The 19,759-nt window shown below is 39.1% G+C and overlaps 1 protein-coding gene across 2 annotated transcripts in view; it reads right to left on the bottom strand.

Annotated features, from left to right (window-relative positions):
* Nucleotides 1-5,396: 5,396 nt before the first annotated feature.
* LOC121388326 (enhancer of mRNA-decapping protein 4-like) overlaps nucleotides 5,397-19,759 on the bottom strand; it is a 32,551-nt gene continuing 18,188 nt past the window's right edge. For both annotated transcript variants that reach the window (XM_041519623.1, XM_041519624.1), the window contains exons 15-28: nucleotides 18,098-18,189; nucleotides 17,619-17,763; nucleotides 16,401-16,779; nucleotides 14,319-14,614; nucleotides 13,317-13,424; nucleotides 12,410-12,470; nucleotides 11,632-11,869; nucleotides 11,138-11,293; nucleotides 10,415-10,530; nucleotides 9,545-9,710; nucleotides 8,624-8,810; nucleotides 7,916-8,141; nucleotides 6,868-7,031; nucleotides 5,397-6,142 (exon numbers count right to left, since the gene is read on the bottom strand). In XM_041519623.1, the coding sequence (XP_041375557.1) occupies nucleotides 5,962-6,142; nucleotides 6,868-7,031; nucleotides 7,916-8,141; nucleotides 8,624-8,810; nucleotides 9,545-9,710; nucleotides 10,415-10,530; nucleotides 11,138-11,293; nucleotides 11,632-11,869; nucleotides 12,410-12,470; nucleotides 13,317-13,424; nucleotides 14,319-14,614; nucleotides 16,401-16,779; nucleotides 17,619-17,763; nucleotides 18,098-18,189 (2,515 nt within the window). In that variant the 3' untranslated portion in view covers nucleotides 5,397-5,961. The remainder of the gene's footprint in view (nucleotides 6,143-6,867; nucleotides 7,032-7,915; nucleotides 8,142-8,623; nucleotides 8,811-9,544; nucleotides 9,711-10,414; nucleotides 10,531-11,137; nucleotides 11,294-11,631; nucleotides 11,870-12,409; nucleotides 12,471-13,316; nucleotides 13,425-14,318; nucleotides 14,615-16,400; nucleotides 16,780-17,618; nucleotides 17,764-18,097; nucleotides 18,190-19,759) is intronic.

Raw genomic sequence — 19,759 nt, 5'->3', positions numbered from 1 at the left:
ATGACAGCTTGACAACGGCGACGCATGGAAGCAATCGAACGTTGCACAACACGTTGTGGAATGTTATGTCACTCATGCTAGTGCCATAAAAAGTTGCGGAAGTGTCCGGGGTGTCCAGTGTATCCCATAGATATTCTTTTGGGTTTAAATCTGGCGAACAGGCAGGCCAAGGTAATGTCTGGACATTGTGGCGCTGCAGAAACTCCTAACACGTGCAACATGTGGTCTGGCATTGTCATGCTGAAACATTCCACCGTTGATGTTCATGTGCGGAATGCCGTGATGATGAGGATCTTGTCTCGATATCTAATGCCTGTCAGTGCACCTGCCACATGCACAAAAGCCATCGTACCACCATGACAATGCCACCACCAAAACGGTCGACTTGTTGCACGCAGTTTGGAGCATAACGTTCCCCACGACGTCTATAGACACGTGTGCGTCCATCAGCACGTGATAGGAGAAAACGAGACTCATCTGAGAACAAAACAGTCGTCCACCTGGCACGTGTTCATCTCACCTTCTGCTGGCACCACTGCAAACGCTCCACTAAGTGACGTGGGGTCAAAACGTTACATCGCACTGATCTTCTAGGAAAAATTCCTGCAGGTACCTCAGCCGATTACGAACTGTCTGGTCAGAAATTCTGCGTAGTCCAGGGATTTGTGTCGCTGTGGTTGTTCGATTTTGAAGATGACACACCCAGATGTATCGATCTTAAGCGGCGGTGGTTACTCTGGGACGACCTGACCTTGGTCTGTCATTGGTGTTGTACCGTGCCCATATATCACAGATGGTCTGTCCGGAGACGCCAAAGTGCTATGCCACAGCTTGTTGAGCTGCCCCTGCTTGCTATCTCCCAATGACATTATTGTGTTGAGCTGACGTCAATCTTGGCATTAATATATACCTAGTAGGCCTATCTTTATGAGGTCTGTTTAAATCACTGCTGATGAGGACTTTTATGCCCCACCAACGGGGGGTTCGGCATGCAAAGTTACAGAACTTGATGATGCACGTGCTTCTCTGAGGATTGCGCTTTTGTATTTCAGTACAAAAGTTGACTATAGCTACGTTTAGGCGAGTATATTTGAATACTATTCGGTCATAGCATTTCTGGAAGCAGAAATTGTTTAAGTGTCTTCATTTTCCCATTCTAGGCCCTGCTTTTTAGGCCCCTGGAGGGTCAGTATGATTAAATTCAAAATTTTGTTCTCGCACAACGACGAACACTGATCGCCCAGGTAACAAACAAAAAAAAAAAAAAAAAAAAAAAAAAAAAAATCCCCCAACCCCAAATCGGTTCTGGTACTAACTCCCGTTAACACTGCATGGTATTTCCTTCGGACTACCAGTTAGTCTTATGCCTAAAATGGTATCTTTTTTCACACTTAGTCATGAGAAATTTATATCCCACTGTATAATCAACTATAAATCTGCATGACACTCTGTAATCCAATATTTTCAAATATTCCGAGACAAGTAAGTGCCAGTGTTCACGATCTTAAATGTTTTGAACTGTCAAACATTCCGATGATTCATCAATACTCACACTAAACAATTGGGCCTATCGTCAACATTCTAGCGTGCGTCAAATGGGGACATCAATAAAACGTCTGATGTGCGTCAAATGGTCACATCAAGACTTCAGTTCCTAAACATTTGGACAAGCGAGAACAGACCGGATGTAGAGAGATGCTGTCTAAGCAATAAAATAAGTTTTCAACCGAAATTGCCATACACTACACCTACTTGTAATTTTTGTTCATATTGTCCATTTTATTGCATCTCGAATTATTTGTTAAAGGGCTTAAAGGCATATTGTCACAGACCACTGACCTATTTAATGGTCTAACAAAGTATACTACTCAAAAGAATTTAAGGGTCAAAAATTTATAACCAAATAAGTTTCAGAGTGTATTAGATTGATGATGTAAACTACACCAAAAATTTAATTTATTGTTCCATATTTACAAAAAAACACAAATAAACGTCACTGTATACAAGAAAGTCACATGACATGCTGTCAAAGTTGAAGGTTGTCAAACATGGATTTTACACATTAGAACATTCGTTTAATAGTGTGTGAATCCACCCCTGGCGCGAATACACGCCAATACACTCGACACATCGTTGCCTCATGCTGTTGATCAGACGTCTGAAGAACTCTTGGGGAATGGCCCGTCACTCTGCCATAAGAAGAGCTGGCCAATCCATCCTGGCGATACCTGGTTGTCTGAGAAAGTCCGTTACCACCCTGGCGCGGTGGGGTCTGGCATTGTCATCCTGCAGAACTGCCCCGCCGCCAATCTGCTGAAGGCCTGGGAGAACCAACGGCCGGATAATCTCATTCAGATAGCGGATTCCATTCAGATTGCCATCCACCACATAGAGGGGGGTCCTGTGGTGGATAGAGATGCCGCCCCACACCATGACGCTGCCACGTTGTCTAACGTTAACGTCAGCGAAGCGCTTCCCAGGACGTCTGTAGACACGAACCCGACCGTCGTTGAACTGGAGACTAAACCTGGACTCATCAATGAACATCACTCGACCCCACTGAACACGTTGCCACCACAGATGAAGTGTGCACCAGTGACGTCTGGCCGTTCTGTGACGTGGTAGGAGTGGTGGTCGAACAGCCTGGCGACGGCAGCGTAGATTATTGGCTCTCAGACGATTGCGTATGGTTTGATCACGCAGATTGGCACGTAATCGGCGTGCAGTGGTTGTGCGTTGACGTAAAGCCATATTGGTGATGTAGTGGTCCTCTCTATTTGTAGTGCTTCGGGGTCTTCCCGAACGTGCACGACTTCGAACAGAATTCGTTGCTTGGTACCGTTGCCACAGTCGGCCAACGACACTCTGACTGACACCAAATCTCGGAGCAACATTTCTTTGCGTATTGCCATCCTGAAGCCAAGCAATAGCCCTTCCTCGATCTTCGAGTCAGTTGACGTCGTACCATTATCGAATTTGGAGTGTGCACCGTACACGAACCAAGCTCCAATTATACGGAAATTCAGCATTGGGAACATGGAATACACATGCAAAGCGTGCAAATGAAGCGCTTTGTGAAAAAGCAAGTTATGGGCACTTAGCAGACCTTTCGCTTTCGCCCTAATTTACGTGCAAATGTAAGCATGTTTTCGCCATTAGAACTAGTCGACAGTGTCAATGACAGTGGATTTTAATTCATTTATGAGTTGCTCAGACCCACTTTCGTCAAAATGGAACAATACCATGCGTGACATTATGGTCTAGCTAATATAATTGACATTCAGAAAATAATGTCGAAAATATCGTCTGACCCTTAAATTCTTTTGAGTAGTATATTACCTGAACAAAAATAATTTGATTTGTCCCTAAATATACTTTATTCAACCCTCTTCATAACCACCATACTCCATTTATTAATGATATTTTATAAAAAAATAATTGAATTATGGCCATGGTCCATAATTTAAAAAATAAAATGGTCGAGAGGGATGACATTGATTTCACTCCATCATGGTTCAGTTAAGGTGATGCAATAGCTAGATTTGGTTTCCAATAATTGATGTAATTTTTATTTATTATCCATTTTTAGAGAAACAAGGTCCTTAAATCCGTGGTGGAGTGGTCACACATCAATCACTTGGATAAGTTACCAAAACATTAACCATGTGTTCTACCGATTTTGAATACACATTAGTTTAAACTAGGGCTTTTATTTGTATAATTCCACACTTGAAGGGTGTGGTGTATACTACCAAATCAAATCCCATTGACGACAATAGTAACATATGTGGCTAAAACTCCTACCTGCAACGTATCAACCGACATAAACGCCACGGATATAAATACTACCACCCCTTACACTTAAAGTGAATCAGAAAAAAATGGGGGTCAAGCTGCTCGTTTCTGAGATAACGGGTAGCGTCTATGACTACCCTAGTTTCGCACAAAATTCGAGTACTTTTTTTCACAGATACCCCATACATGTTTCAAGCACAAGGCTACTTGACACATTGGTACTAGATGAAATAAAATTGCAATTTTTGTTTACCCAGATGAAACTATTACTTTTTACAACCAACACACTCACATTTATAACCAATCGCAGGACTTGTGGTGTTCACTTCTCTATCAAAAGTTGGGTGCACCTCGAACTTTGACCCAGCCGAAAGTTATTTGGTTTAGTACTACCTGAAAAGTCTTTTGGCTAAGGCATTTTAGGGTACTTTGTCCATCACTCCCGTAACAATTTTTCAAAACAAAATGGATCACTCTCTCGCTGGTTATATTAAGACGATTTAATGGTGGCCATTTTCTTCTCTGTATTTTAAACCCAAGATCCTACAAATGAATTTGCCATAAATGGCTTCATGTAGTCCCACCATCACATTATCCATACCAAAGGCCAAGGTACCACAAACACTGGATGATGCCAGCAACTGGAGAAGCCCATTATATATTAATTCTCCATTTAATGGGATTCGGGGGATGGGGGTGGGGAAAGAAATGTATAATTTTCAGTTGGAATTGTGTAGGGTATGTACTTATGTCTGCACCTGAAGGAAGGAAAATTTTATTTAACAACACATTCAACACATTTAAATATGTTTTATATGGTCTCGTATGGGACAGTCGGAAAAACGGTTAAGCACCACACAAGATAGCCAGGCAATATGCTTCTTTTTTCTATTAGCACCAAGGGATATTTTATATACATCATTGCACACATGTAACTGCAAATGAAGATCCCTAGCTACCTTTTAGGTTTAACTGCCTGGATTAATATACAAACAGATAAATAAATTCCTTATCTTATGCAAACTTGCAATCCTGCTACTGTATTTCATTTATAACAAAAGGCAGTCTTGAAAATAAATATTGCCGATATTGACCATTACCATTCATACTTGCAAGGTTTTTTTTTTTTAACGACACCACCAATTTATTATCCATGGCCCATTTGATGAAAGCCTGTTACATTTCCCCATCAGTAGCGAGGGATCTTCTATATAATGGTCAGCTTCGACTACAGTTGATTTGGCTTCCATTTTTGTGGAAGACCTGGTTGGCCGAGAGGATACGGTCATGGGCTGCAGGCCCGTACGCAGAAATGTATAGCAGGGGGCGCGCGCGTAATCTACGGCCCAAAGTGCCAGAGCTGCTAGGGGCTGGGGCATGGGCCCCCTCCCCGGAAATCTGATGCCAGGTGGAACTATCATTTTTAGACAAAAACATGCATGCAAGCACATACATCAGGCACACACACAAACGTTTTTAAAATAATAAATAAACAGAAAATGAAATGAACTAAAACCCATGACAAAAAAACCCCAGGAAGCTGCTGCTGCTCATATGAAATTAGACATCCAGATGAACCAATAAAACAACAAGTTTTTTTCTTTCATTTTGATCATGTATGTATTAAAATTGCCACAATTCAAATATCTATTACTTCAAATATTAGTTCCTGGCAATAAACAGCAATTAAAAAATATATCTCAAAATCCAATCAAGCAAACAATTGTTGCATGTTGTTTTTTTCATCATCTCCTACAAAGATCTGTGCTTTCCTTTGTTTAAAAGTCATCATCACCTGGGTTTTATTGTTTTCAATCCCAGCTTTTAAAAAAAACAAATCACACCAAGTACTGTGTAACATTTTCACTGCTATAACAGTGAAATCTATTGTCTTTCTCTTACAGAAATTTGTGGAAATTAGGTTGGTTAGGTAATTCTTTACTGAATCGTCACTAGAAACTCTGCTAATCTTGCAGTTCGGTGCTCACCAGCACGTCCCGTTAATCCGTAACTCGGATCTGGAGATTTTTTATCTATTAATTCATTCATTCACAAGCTAGATACTGTTAACCGTCTGCTCAAGGTGCTGGCATCGGGTGAAGCCATGTTGGAGACATTGTCAGAAATATCACAGACAGGATTGTTCACGGGATACTTCCGTCTCACTCAGGTGAGCAGAGACTGGGTAGCCATGATCAACATTTTAACATTGCGCGTCATCTTGTCGTTGGGGTGCTGAGAAACAAACAGCTTCAGTTTTTGGCACATATTCGACAGAACGACGGTCATATGTTCCAGCGTGACTGGGTTCAACGTGTCCAGATTTAAAATGGCTTCCTCGAGGTATCTGAAAAAAACAATAGAAGACTATTTGAATTTTATGAACCAAAAAAAATAAAAATAATAAATTAAACCACCAAGTAAATAAACGAAAACATTTAATTTCTCAATAATAAACAATTCAATAATACTATCTTTGCATCACTAAATAATGCTAAGCAAATACAAGTTCAGAGATGTCTAATGTTGTACAGGAATAGATGACTAGAAAATCTGAATCGTTTTCTCTGTCTGAATATTTAACCTGGTCTCTCACCAATGGCACTTCCCCTTATTTCAATAGTCCAGTGATGCGCCGGCATGGTACTGATATTACATACAAGTCAGTTATAGGACTACAACCAAAAAAGGAGAGGAGGTGGGTACGTAGATGATAATGATATTTCATAAGGATTAATAACTTTTCTAAGCTATTAGTTCCAAAGGACAATAGAATAATTAATGCTTGTTAATTTCTATTCATTGTACATTTACTAAATATCCAATAAAGGAGGAGCGAGAGGCTGCTGCTGATTTTTCATGAGGATTACAAACATTTGTAGGCCATTAGTTCCCCAGACCAGTTGAAACCTTTCTTAACATATAAACCCTGTTGTCCATTTAGTAAACAAATTATATATATATATATATATATATATATATATATATATATATATATATATATATACACACACACACATACACATTTATATAACAAGATACCAATAAGAGAAATGAATGGAGCTGACTCACTTGACTTTGAGTTCGATGTGTGATGAGAAGTCTGCTGACAGCTGACTGATGAGTGAGAGGAGAACGGGCTGGGCGAGTGGACACGGAGACGTCCCGAACACATCGCTAGGGTTTACCGTCTCACACACAAACATAACCACGTCGAGATTCGATGCGGACAGGGCCTGCAATTGAAAAAATATATATGTATATTATTTAGCTTAAAATATTTTTAGTTAATGTACCACCCATAAAAAAAATACCAAAAAAACAAACAATTGGAAGTTTTTATTTCTCCAAATTAAAAATATGCACAGGGTTTAGATTTAAACATGACTGGAAACATTTTTAAAACTTTCATTTTAAAAATACAAAACAGTCAATACGTTAAAAAAATAAATGCAATAATGCTCAGAAAGATTAATAAAATAACTAGAAATAAAATACTGGTACGGTACATAATAAGCCCATCAAGAGTTTGATGGAAAAAAATGTTTGTAAATAATTTTAGTTTGATATGACATAAGAAAAGTTAAGTGTTTTGGAAATAAAAAAAAGATACTATTCCCCAGAGATTTACTCACCTGTTGGAATGCTTCGTTCACACTGCCCATGTGTACTAGACTGAGAACCACAATTCCCCAGAGATTTACTCACCTGTTGTGGAATGCTTCGTTCACACTGCCCATGTGTACTAGACTGAGAACCACAATTCCCCAGAGATTTACTCACCTGTTGGAATGCTTCGTTCACACTGCCCATGTGTACTAGACTAAGAACCACAATTTCCCAGAGATTTACTCACCTGTTGTGGAATGCTTCGTTCACACTGCCCATGTGTACTAGACTAAGAACCACAATTTCCCAGAGATTTACTCACCTGCTGGAATGCTTTGTTCATTGCCCATGCCTATGAGACTGAGAATCACAATTCTCATATAGTTTACTCACCAGTTGGACTACTTCATTGACACCGCCCGTGCCTATGAGAATCACTTGATGGAATGCTTCGTTGATAATGACCATGCCAACGAAACTGAGAATCACAATTCTCAGATAATTTACTCACCTGCTGGAATGCTTCATTGATACTGCCCATGCGTACAAGACTAAGGATGGATGTCTTGATCGACTGGACAGGGTTGATCTCTGTGGCGATGTGGACGGGCGTGGCCGCGCCGGACCGGACATAGTTCATGAACTGGTCACTGATGTTGACGCTATGCTCCCTCACTGCCACGCCCACCTCCTCCTTCACCACGGCACGCACGTGGCTCAACGTCTTCTCTTGCAGACTGAAACAATAGCAGCAAAGATGAAAGGAGGTTACGTAAAAACAAAAAACAAAAAATCCTGAAATTTTAAAATCGATGGTCAGCTACAGAGATTGACCCTAGGATTAGTGTTGCACAATGGTCTAAATTCGAAAATGCATGCAAAGCATCGGCCGTTACCGTATTTAAGTTTTGGATGGAGAATATAGAAATGTTTGGAAACACAGCGGTAAACCTGAAAACACTGTGCAGATGATTAAAAATCCTGAAAACTTTCATTTCTGCATCAAACAGGCTGCATTAAATTTACTGACACTAGTTTGAGAGATTTGCATCTTTTTCGTTGTGCATCAAATTTATTTGGAGCTATTACAGGCTCCCACAAAATATGAACTTGGTAAGTAATATATAAACAACACCAGTCCCCCCTCCTAAACCCCAGTTGCTGACAATGGCTACATAAACCTGAAGGGCCTGCTAATTCTAAAACATTAACAACTCACTTAGCCAGTGTGTGCTGCAGCATGGAAGCCAAGTCATTCTGAATGGTGGTTATGACATCGTGTTTGATCTGTTCCGACGACGACCTAAAGCTCTCGACCAATGACTGCAGCTCTTTAATGACCGGGTCCCGGGCCTCTTGCTGCCGCTGACGGGTGTGCTCTAAATGGGCTTCAAGTTGAGTGGTATCTGAAAACGCAAAGTAGAAATCTCAAGTCAGTAATAATATAAAATACTGGATATTTAAGTCTGAAAAACCTCTCTACATTTTGAGATGTACAATTTGTAAGGCAGGGGCGGGGGTCAAGATGAGAAGCAGTACCCTCCTAAACATTTTCAGAGGTTTTTGTTTTCGGTTATAGCATTTTCGAAATACAAGGATTAATAAATTAATGTCGGCATCAGTTAAAATTTAAACATACATTCTTGAGCTGGGCAGCTTTTCTCTGCAATTATTTATTTTTAATTTTCTAAATTCAAATGCAAAAAATAAAATAAATAAAGGGATAAAAAAGCAAAACGTTTCCCCAAAGTATTCTTGTAGCAAATTTCAAACATCAAAACTCTTGAAATATTAAGTAAAAAATTCATGAAAATTAAAAATTACTAATGATACTAGATTTATGACCCTGCAATGCTCGACTCCTCAGGTCATTAGCACTATAAGATTCAATACAGGTCTTAAGCTGTCGTTTGTCAAATAAACTTAAATATGGCATATATATTTTATTACCAATTCACCAAAAAAAACCTTTCAAAATAGAAAATCATTTGTCCTTTGTAGATGTACCACAATTTTTGCCTTTTTGATACTTGAAACTTTAATTTGGCTCTAGATCTTCTGATCAAATTGCCAATAATGTTTTGGGCCCAGCTTAAAGCCTGTAATGTGTCACAGCAACAGTTATTGAAAGCATTCATACATTCAGCAGTTCCACGCTGGAAAGCTTCGTTCACTTGTTGGAACATGGTCTGTGTGGCTCGTTCAAACGACGGCACCACCAGGTTCTGGAAACTCTCCCGATACGCTGCTTGGATTGGCGCCTGGATCATGTTACCGGCCGCATTCGCGATTGCTTCTACGGTTTGCTGCAACAGAAAATATATAATTGGTTGCATCCAAAGGTATTCTGGTATAGAGATGAACACGATAAGACACCAAATAATAGCTGAAAACTTTGCACAATCTTAGAGTTTTTGTGAGCTTTTCATTAAAGAACAAAGTTAAAAGTTTGTTTTGTTTAACGACACCAGTAGAGCATATTGATTTCTTAATCATCAGTTATTGGATGTCAAACATTTGAGAATTCTGACATGGAGTCTACAGTTAAATTTGAGCATTTTTCAATTCTGCTGTTAACAAATAAATTACTAGCAATCAGACACCATCAAATTCACTTAACAAATAAACATATTACTGGCAATCAAAAACCATCAAAATCAGTTAATATTAATCAATACAACCAAAACCCAACATTTGGCTGTAGCCATGCAAGGAATGTATGAAAAAACAATCAAGTCAAATCTATCCAAGCATTTTGAAAACAAAATGACTTGAAGGTGGCGAGTTCAGATGGAAATCAAAACCACTTAATCAACTGTTGACAAATTCAAAATATCTTTCATTTCAGGTTATTAAAAAAAATATCACAACGTTCAACAAAGGTAGACTATAACATAAATAAATAAATGCAATGTGAAGCAAATCTTATAGATTACATGTCAAACAATAATCACAGCAATGTAATTAAGTGAATAAACAAATATAAGTGTAGTCAAGGAACTCTTCTTACTCGAGATCGCACCATCTTTCCAATATTGTCTTTGAGCAAGGAATCGGTGGCTGTAAGTTTCTGGGCCAGATCCTGATGAAGTTGTTCTCTCAGCGGTTCCATCGTCTTCGTAATACCTGATAAATCAAATAGTGTAATGTGTACATCATGTTCTTCAATGTTTATAGCTAAAGTGTGGTTTCTTCTTCAACAGTTTGAGACTAAAGGTGATGTCACATAATACGAGTGCCTCGTGAGAATAGCTGATTGTGATAAGACAACATTACAATTTCGCTATGCAATCGGCCATTCTCGTACAAGGAACTCACATTGTGTGGTGTCGCCTTAAGAATCACAAACTTCACCAAGTTACCAGTAAATAAAGGATTAAAATCGACACCCATTGGGTGAAATAACTTTTAATGTAAACTCAAACTATAAGCACATATTATGTCTGAGAATTACACCATTATAGGTTATGCACCTCCACCCCACAAACAAAATGTTTACCACCCATTTCGTTTTGTGCAACTCATTACCACAAACAATAACTATGATGTGCTCAAGTTTATTCATGCTTTACCATTATAATACTACCTACCACAACTCATACTGATTACCTTCTCACCTGATGAAAGGCTTTTAAAACAAGAACCCTCTCAATGAACCTTTACCAAAACAATTAAATAAATAAAAATTAAAATTAAAAAATTAAAAATTAATTTGTGTGATGTGCATACTTACATGGACCGACTGTCCGTTTGATTTCCTCCTGAACGGTGCGTTCCAGATTCTGGGACACTGAAAGTTGTATAGACTGGGCAATGCTGGTGTGTAGACGCTCCTCATCAACTCGCTGTTTCTGTTCCATGTGGGACAAACCTTCTTGCAATGTTTTAGGTGACCATGTTAAGGAAAGCAAAAGAAATGATTTAAAATGCTGTCAAAATTATCCAGCTGTGACTGTGCGTTAAATCTGAATTGAAACGGTATTATTTTTACAGACGGAGCCCAGTGAAAAAATATTTTACCATAATTTAACATCAAAGGGTAATAAGATGACTTCATGAACTGTGGACATTTCCCCCATCTAAGATTAACACTACACTGTTCAATATGAAAATAATTATCTGTAACTATCCACATCTTCCAACATCACCATTGTCTTCAATATTCCTTAACTAGCACATTTTCAGGTTATGAACAATTTTATTCTTAACACACATCAAAAAGGATATTTTCTTGTAGCACTCTGTCAATGCGTGACCCGATCGCCTCCTCCGTGTTCTGGAAGTGTTCTGCAAGGCCTAGCGGCTGCGAGTGGACCGCGAGCTGGTGTAGCCGCCAGTGCTCGATCATATGCTGGTGGTGGTGTCCACTCTCCTCCTGGTGCTGGGCGATCTGCTGCTGCAACACACACAGCTGAGACTGCTGGGCCTGCAGCGTCGATGTCATCACCTCCATCTGAGTCAGCAGCTGGCAGCACGGGAGAGAAAAGGAATGTTTGTTTAATGACAACAGAACATATTGGTAAACTATGGCTATTTGGTTTTAATATAAGGTTTTATTACTCATATGGTTAAAATTATCTTGGTACAAATCAAAGTGATACATCCCAAGTGGAACGTTAACACTGTCGCCACTTCATGGGCTACTCTTTTCAATTAGCAGCAAGGGATCTTTTATATGCACCATCCCACAGACAGGATAGTACATACCACAGCCTTTGTTACACCAGTTGTGGAGCACTGGCTGGAACGAGAAATAGCTCAATGGGTCCAGCGACTCGAATCGATCCTAGACCGATCGCGCATCAAGTGAACACTTTAACACTGGGCTATGTCTCGCCCCAACAACCCATTAGATGCACACATCACGTATCTTTCCAATAGGAAACATATTGTATACGGCAAAATGCTTGATGTAACATTTAAAAGATTGATAAATTTAATAAGGGCCACCAACAATTTGTTTTACCAATTCTAACCCATTACTAGAACAGCTCCTGTAACTTACCTTAACCACCGTCTCCCTGTCCATGGACTCTTTGGTAAGCTGAACCGATGGTGACGAGTATCTACAAAACAACATTATTTAATCTGGGTACATACTCAAACAAAAGTCATCCTTTTCACTGGATAATACAATACATTAGAATCAAATTTAGCAACAAGTACAAGTACAGCAACCATAGCAGGCATTTTGAATAAGTTTTGTTTTCATTTCTCTGATGATAATCTGGAAATTAGTACAGTATTCTAAAAGGAAAACACAAAAAACCTAAATAAATATTATGGATAAACAATGATATTTATGTTAAAAACATTTCTATATACAATGTACATGGCTCTTTTAATTTTGTTTGAAAGTTAAGACACACCATTGACTTTAAAGTCTGGCAGTTTAAATTTATCTTTTCAGTATGTCTGACTCAATATCAAGTATTACTCCTTGCAAACCAAACACCACCAAGGCAGGGAATAGAATGAGAACATTTAAGTGAAATAAAGATTAATGGTCATTATCAATTTAGTTCTTCCCATCCTGCACGAACATTATTTTTTGTAAATAATTTCAGTATAATCTGCTGTAAGAATAAAAGTAAAGTGTTTGGAAATAACAAAAAACCCCACTATTTTTATGTGCAATTTAGAAAACAATCGGCTAATAAATAAATAAGTTGTGGTACATACCAAAGCAAAAAACCCCCACGATATTCTCAGATAGGAAGGACTATAGATAGTTTCATGTGTATTTGTATGTCGTATACTAAATGAATCCACATTTAATGTTTGATATTAATTTTTATTTTTGTCACTATTTATGACTCGGCTGGCACCTTCTTCACGAGTTGGGGAAAACTGGCGAGTGATTCTGCAGCAATGCTAAAGATACTTGTTCAATTATCACACATTATTTATACCCGTTTTCTTCCTCATCATCAACAGCCTCGATTTCCTCCTCAATCTGTGGCTCATCATCTTCCTCGTCCTGTTCCCCATCATCGGCTTTATTCACGTCATCAGTACAACTGAAACATGCAATTAATACTAATGTTTGAACTGGAACATAAACACAGCACTAAGCCAGGGGAAATTTTGATTAGTCACACATGTAATCGATTTGAAAATTGACTGGCATCTACTAGAATGGTTTTAGGAAGGTGTTATTCTCTGAATCCTGCATAGCTAATACTGAACAAAATATTCCCTGCATGCTTGTAAAAAGTTTGTTTTGTTTAATGACAACACTGGAGCACAATGATTTATTAATCATCGGCTATTGAATGTCAAACATTTGGTAATTTTTACATATAGTCTTAGAGGAAACCCGCTACATTTTTCTATTAGTAGCAAGGTATCTTTTATATGCACCATCCCACAGACAGGATAGTACACACCACAACTTTTGATATACCAGTTGTGGTGCACTGGCTGGGACGAGAAATAGACTAATGTGCCCACCGACGGGGATCAATCCCAGACTGACCACACATCGAGCGAGTGCTTCACCATTGGGCTAACTCCCGCCCCTTGGAAGCTTGTAATACCATACAAATAAATATAATGTTCTTGACATATTTATTTAACACAAGGGTAGAATTATACATGATGCAAATATTTTCCAACTGAATAATAAACCAAATCTTGTCATGAAACTTGAAATAAAAAAACAGAACAGCAAAATGTGTGTGTGACTAATCTGTTTATGCTTGTTGAGCCACTACTGCAAATGATACATTTACAAATCTCATGCACAGTTTTAGTTAAAGATACCCAGAAATTATTAGCAATTTGGTGAATTTGATCACAAAGTTTTGTCGCAGATGGTTTATAAATTTGCTTTTTGGCAAATTAAAAATGAATTACATCTGCCAAATTAAAGTTTAATTTGTATTTGGGCCACCAGATAAAATTGACCTCACCTATCCCCGTTACTCTCGACAATGGGCGGGTCAGCAGAGACGTCGGGTGGGGCCGGCCAGCTACGCTGCAGGGGAGCACTGTCGTCAGTGACCTCCTCCTGGAAACTCTCCAGTACTTCATTCTCCTCGCCAGGGGGCAGTCTTTCACCCAAAACCTCGGCCACCTCCTGATCGTTCTCATCGTATTCACCCCCCTCGCTGACCTTCCGCGGCACTTTCTGTGGTATGAGCATGTCGCTGACCTCGAAACCACCCGTACTTGACGTACTGTCGAGAGACACGTTGGGCAGATTCGGCTGAAACAGTCACGCATATATTTTAACAAGGAAGGAAGGAAATGTTTTATTTAACGATGCACTCCACACATTTTATTTACGGTTATATGGCATCGGACATTGAGAGAGGAAACCCGTTGTCACCATTTCATGGGCTACTCTTTTGAATTAACAACAAGGGATCTTTTATATGCACTATCCCACAGACAGATAGTACATACAACAGCCTTTGTAAGACCAGTTGTGGAGGACTGGCTGGAACGAGAAATAGCCCAATCATCCAATGTTCTCCCCTATAATAAATTGATTTGGTGAATAAAGAAATACTTTGTTACATTCATCATTACTGTACTCTAGTGCTTTAAAAAAAGTTACAAAATTAAAGTCTTTAATAATTTCATGCATGCAACTATAAACCAAGTTTCATTGACCAAGGATTTATGACTTGTAAGAAATGGACATAATTATTCATATCATAAATACTAATAAAGAAAGAAAGAAAGAAGTGTTTTATTTAACGACACACTCAACACATTTTATTTATGGTTATATGGCGTCAGACATATGGTTAAGGACCACACAGATTTTGAGAGGAAACCCGCTGTCGCCACTACATGGGCTACTCTTCCGATTAGCAGCAAGGGATCTTTTATTTGCACTTCCCACAGGCAGGATAGCACAAACCATGGCCTTTGTTGAACCAGTTATGGATCACTGGTCGGTGCAAGTGGTTTACACCTACCCATTGAGCCTTGCGGAGCACTCACTCAGGGTTTGGAGTCGGTATCTGGATTAAAAATCCCATGCCTCGACTGGGATCCGAACCCAGTACCTACCAGCCTGTAGACCGATGGCCTGCCACGACGCCGGTAAATACTAATAAATACATGCTTATCGTTTTAACCATGCATGAAAAAAAACAACCAAACACATGTCTTACTTTAACAAAGAAATCCTATAAATGTTACTTTCTGATTCAGTGAATATTGTAAAAAAGGATATTCTACAAAATTTGTATTAATCAATGTATCCTTTTGAAATTTTTTGTTACATACAATTTTAATGTCGACTCATAATGTACATTTCACCATCTCACCATCACATGATCAAAAACACCCAAACCCAACCACAAAATTCATGATATAGAGGATAATAAACGAGTTACCAGTTATTATAAAAATTTATGTCCTGAGTGAAATAAGTTTCAGTTGTCACAAGCTTTAGCGAGTGACAAATGAAAATTATTTCACAAGGACATAAATTTGATAATAACTGGTGTCGAGTTTGTTATTCTATTATTACCTGAGCAATTTTTTTCTCTAAAAGCCTTTATTTTCGACACACATATGCACATACATGTATAGAAACAATATAAACCACTTTACGCACTGTTCTGAGTATTGCTATAACTTTGTAATTTAATCACATTTAAAATAATTTTCAAAAACAAAAGTTCTCTTTATTCTGATACAAAATCTATAATGAATTGCATTAAAATGACATTTTGTTATAAATTTAACACCAAAAACAGAGAGCCATAAACGCAAACTCTTTAAACTACATGACGTCATTGTGTGTGTTTGCCAAATCATGAAGACGTCATATTTAGTACCGACAAGGTCATTGGTTTGTAAGCGTCAAATCATCCAATAGTATTGTTCATTAGACGAATGCATGAGAAATTATGATTTTTATTTTTTCCATTATGACTGCCTGCTGGGGTAATAAATAGTTGTTATATACCAGACACCAATTTGACTTATCAATCTACTCAATATCATTAAACTTTAGCAAATTTTAAAATTACCTTATTTGCAAAAATATCATTGACGGTTTCTGTGATCAATCTGTTCGGCGTTGTGCTATCGTCGAAGTCCTTCGGTGTCGACTTGGGTGTGGTCAGCTCCTCCTCCTCCACCGAGTCTATGGGCGGCAAGGGAATGTTGCTGGGCGTCAGCTCCTGACTGCGACTTGTATCGAGGACTTTGGCCGACGACGGGGTCTGTGTCACGGAGCTGGACGGCGACAAGATGGAGTGATCCTTGGGGGACAGGATTGAGTGATCACCCACAAACGAGCTGCGCGGGGTGTACAGATCGTCGTTCATCGCGGTCACGTGTGTGAAGCTGCTTGTGCTGGACCCGCTCGTACGCATGTCCATCAGAGAGTTCTGCGCAGACGCTTTACTGTACAACAAGAACAAAGAAAGAAAGAAAGAATTTTTTTATTTAACAACACACTCAACACATTTTATTACGGTTATATGGCTTCAGACATATGGTTATGGACCACACAGATTGAGAGAGGAAACCCACTGTCGCCATTTCATGGGCTACTCTAGCAGCAAGGGATCTTTTATATGCACCATCCCAGACAGGGTAGTACATACCACAGCCTTTAATATACCAGTCGTGGTGCACTGGCTGGAACGAGAAATAGCCCAATGGGCCCACCAACGGGGATCGATCTCAGACAGACCGCGCATCAAGCAAGGGCTTTACCACTGGGTTACGTCCCACCCTTAACAATAACAAAGGCAAATACAGTTTGAGAACTAGTATCCATGGTGTAAGGAGGGTGCGAGGAATGGAGAAAAAAAGTGTGTGCAACAACACCCAAGCATATTTTAAACTATCCCTATTTGGTGTTTAATATAATTTAGTATTATTTCAACATTTGATGAAAAGAAAACAAGAGGAAACCTGCTGCCACTAAATAGGCTACTCTTTATCAATAAAGCAACAAGGTATCTTTTATATGCATTTTCCCATAAGCAGGGCAGTACATAACAACCTCTGAAGTACTAGTCAAGGGGCACAGGTTGAAAGAGGAGTAAATGCAGAATCCACTGAGAACAATCTATCCTATGACTCATCACACCTGAGAGTTTAACCATGAAACTAATTTTGAAAACAAAATGTTGCCATATATACGTTAGTCATCAATGGAAGTGAACTATTTTGAGGACAAAATGTCGCCCCCCCCCACCCCCTCCGCAATAGGTTAGCCATGGATGGAAGTGCACCTTGGACTGGGCGTGGTGAAGGCGTCAGGCGTGAGCAAGATGGTGTTGGTGATGTCATTTGGGATGGAGGAAACGTTTCCAGCGTCGCCGTCCTGCGTGTGGCCATCTATACTAATACTGATGTCGGACAGTGTGTCACGAAGACCTGAAACACAATTATTTCTTTTTAAAACATGTTTTGATTATTACACACAGTATACACAGATGTAACAACAGACTTCTGAGACCTGTCAACAATGATGGCTGAAATGTAATGTACTGTACAGTAAAAAACCCATAAAACAATCCACTTTGTTAAATTTGTTTGACACTGCATTCTTTTATCCATTGCTATAAAAAAAACTAATGCCCTCCCCCCCAATAAAAAATATTAAATTATATAAATTTCCATCACCCCATTTTGCACAATGCAATAACACATGTGCACATACTCACACACATGCACTTACATCAATACATACATATATACACATACATACCTATATCATCTTGCGACACTGATCCCACAGAAGGTGTAGATGGAGCGACAGAAGATTCAGGTTTGTATCGGATCAACAACTCCTGAAGAGCTCTGCAAGATAATAAGATGACATAAATATCGTAATGCACAACACCACAATTAATGGCAAACAAGCTAGAATAGCTGAAAATATATAAATTTTAACTTTTATTAACTTTTAAAACTCTAGACCAAATATTGCGATGAGTATGTCAGACAATTAACAGCTCAGGGCTAGCTCTGCCACTTAACAAATGCGAATGTTAAACACAACTAACAAATTTTATTTTGATGTGGTCAAATAATCTTATATGATTGACATTTTGCTGGAAAATAATGTCGAGTTCCTGTTATTTTTTAAGTTTAATAGATAATCTGGTAAAATGTTCTGCACACTCAGATGCTAGACCTGCAGCTGATTAAAAATATGTCTTGTTTCATCATTAAATGTTCCTTTCCTCTCTCTACAAGCTGTGAGCAGAGAATTATTGCGTGTATCTGGATCTACTTTACAAGCTGTGACCATGGAGTCAGTTTACGTGTATGTGGACCTACTTTACAAGCTGTCATCATGGTGTATGTGGACCTACTTTACAAGCTGTGACCATGGAGTCAGTTTACGTGTATGTGGACCTACTTTACAAGCTGTGATCATGGAGTCAGTTTACGTGGATATGGACCTACTTCACAAGCTGTGATCATGGAGTCAGTTTACGTGTATCTGGATCTACTTTACAAGCTGTGATCATGAGTCAGTTCACGTGTATGTGGACCTACTTTACAAGCTGTGACCATGGAGTCAGTTTACGTGTATGTGGACCTACTTTACAAGCTGTGATCATGGAGTCAGTTTACGTGGATATGGACCTACTTCACAAGCTGTGATCATGGAGTCAGTTTACGTGTATCTGGATCTACTTTACAAGCTGTGATCATGAGTCAGTTCACGTGTATGTGGACCTACTTTACAAGCTGTGACCATGGAGTCAGTTTACGTGTATGTGGACCTACTTTACAAGCTGTGATCATGGAGTCAGTTTACGTGGATATGGACCTACTTTACAAGCTGTGATCATGAGTCAGTTTACGTGTATGTGGACCTACTTTACAAGCTGTGACCATGGAGTCAGTTTACGTGTATGTGGATCTACTTTACAAGCTGTGATCATGGAGTCAGTTTACATGTATCTGGATCTACTTTACAAGCTGTGATCATGAGTCAGTTTACGTGTATGTGGACCTACTTTACAAGCTGTGACCATGGAGTCAGTTTACGTGTATGTGGACCTACTTTACAAGCTGTGATCATGGAGTCAGTTTACGTGGATATGGACCTACTTCACAAGCTGTGATCATGGAGTCAGTTTACGTGTATCTGGATCTACTTTACAAGCTGTGATCATGAGTCAGTTCACGTGTATGTGGACCTACTTTACAAGCTGTGACCATGGAGTCAGTTTACGTGTATGTGGATCTACTTTACAAGCTGTGATCATGGAGTCAGTTTACATGTATCTGGATCTACTTTACAAGCTGTGATCATGAGTCAGTTTACGTGTATGTGGACCTACTTTACAAGCTGTGACCATGGAGTCAGTTTACGTGTATGTGGATCTACTTTACAAGCTGTGATCATGGAGTC

Source organism: Gigantopelta aegis, chromosome 14, assembly GCF_016097555.1.
Source record: "Gigantopelta aegis isolate Gae_Host chromosome 14, Gae_host_genome, whole genome shotgun sequence".
Taxonomy (NCBI): Eukaryota; Metazoa; Mollusca; class Gastropoda; order Neomphalida; family Peltospiridae; genus Gigantopelta; species Gigantopelta aegis.
The sequence above is the reverse complement of the archived record's forward strand: the minus strand, read 5'-3'. Positions and strand labels throughout refer to the sequence as shown.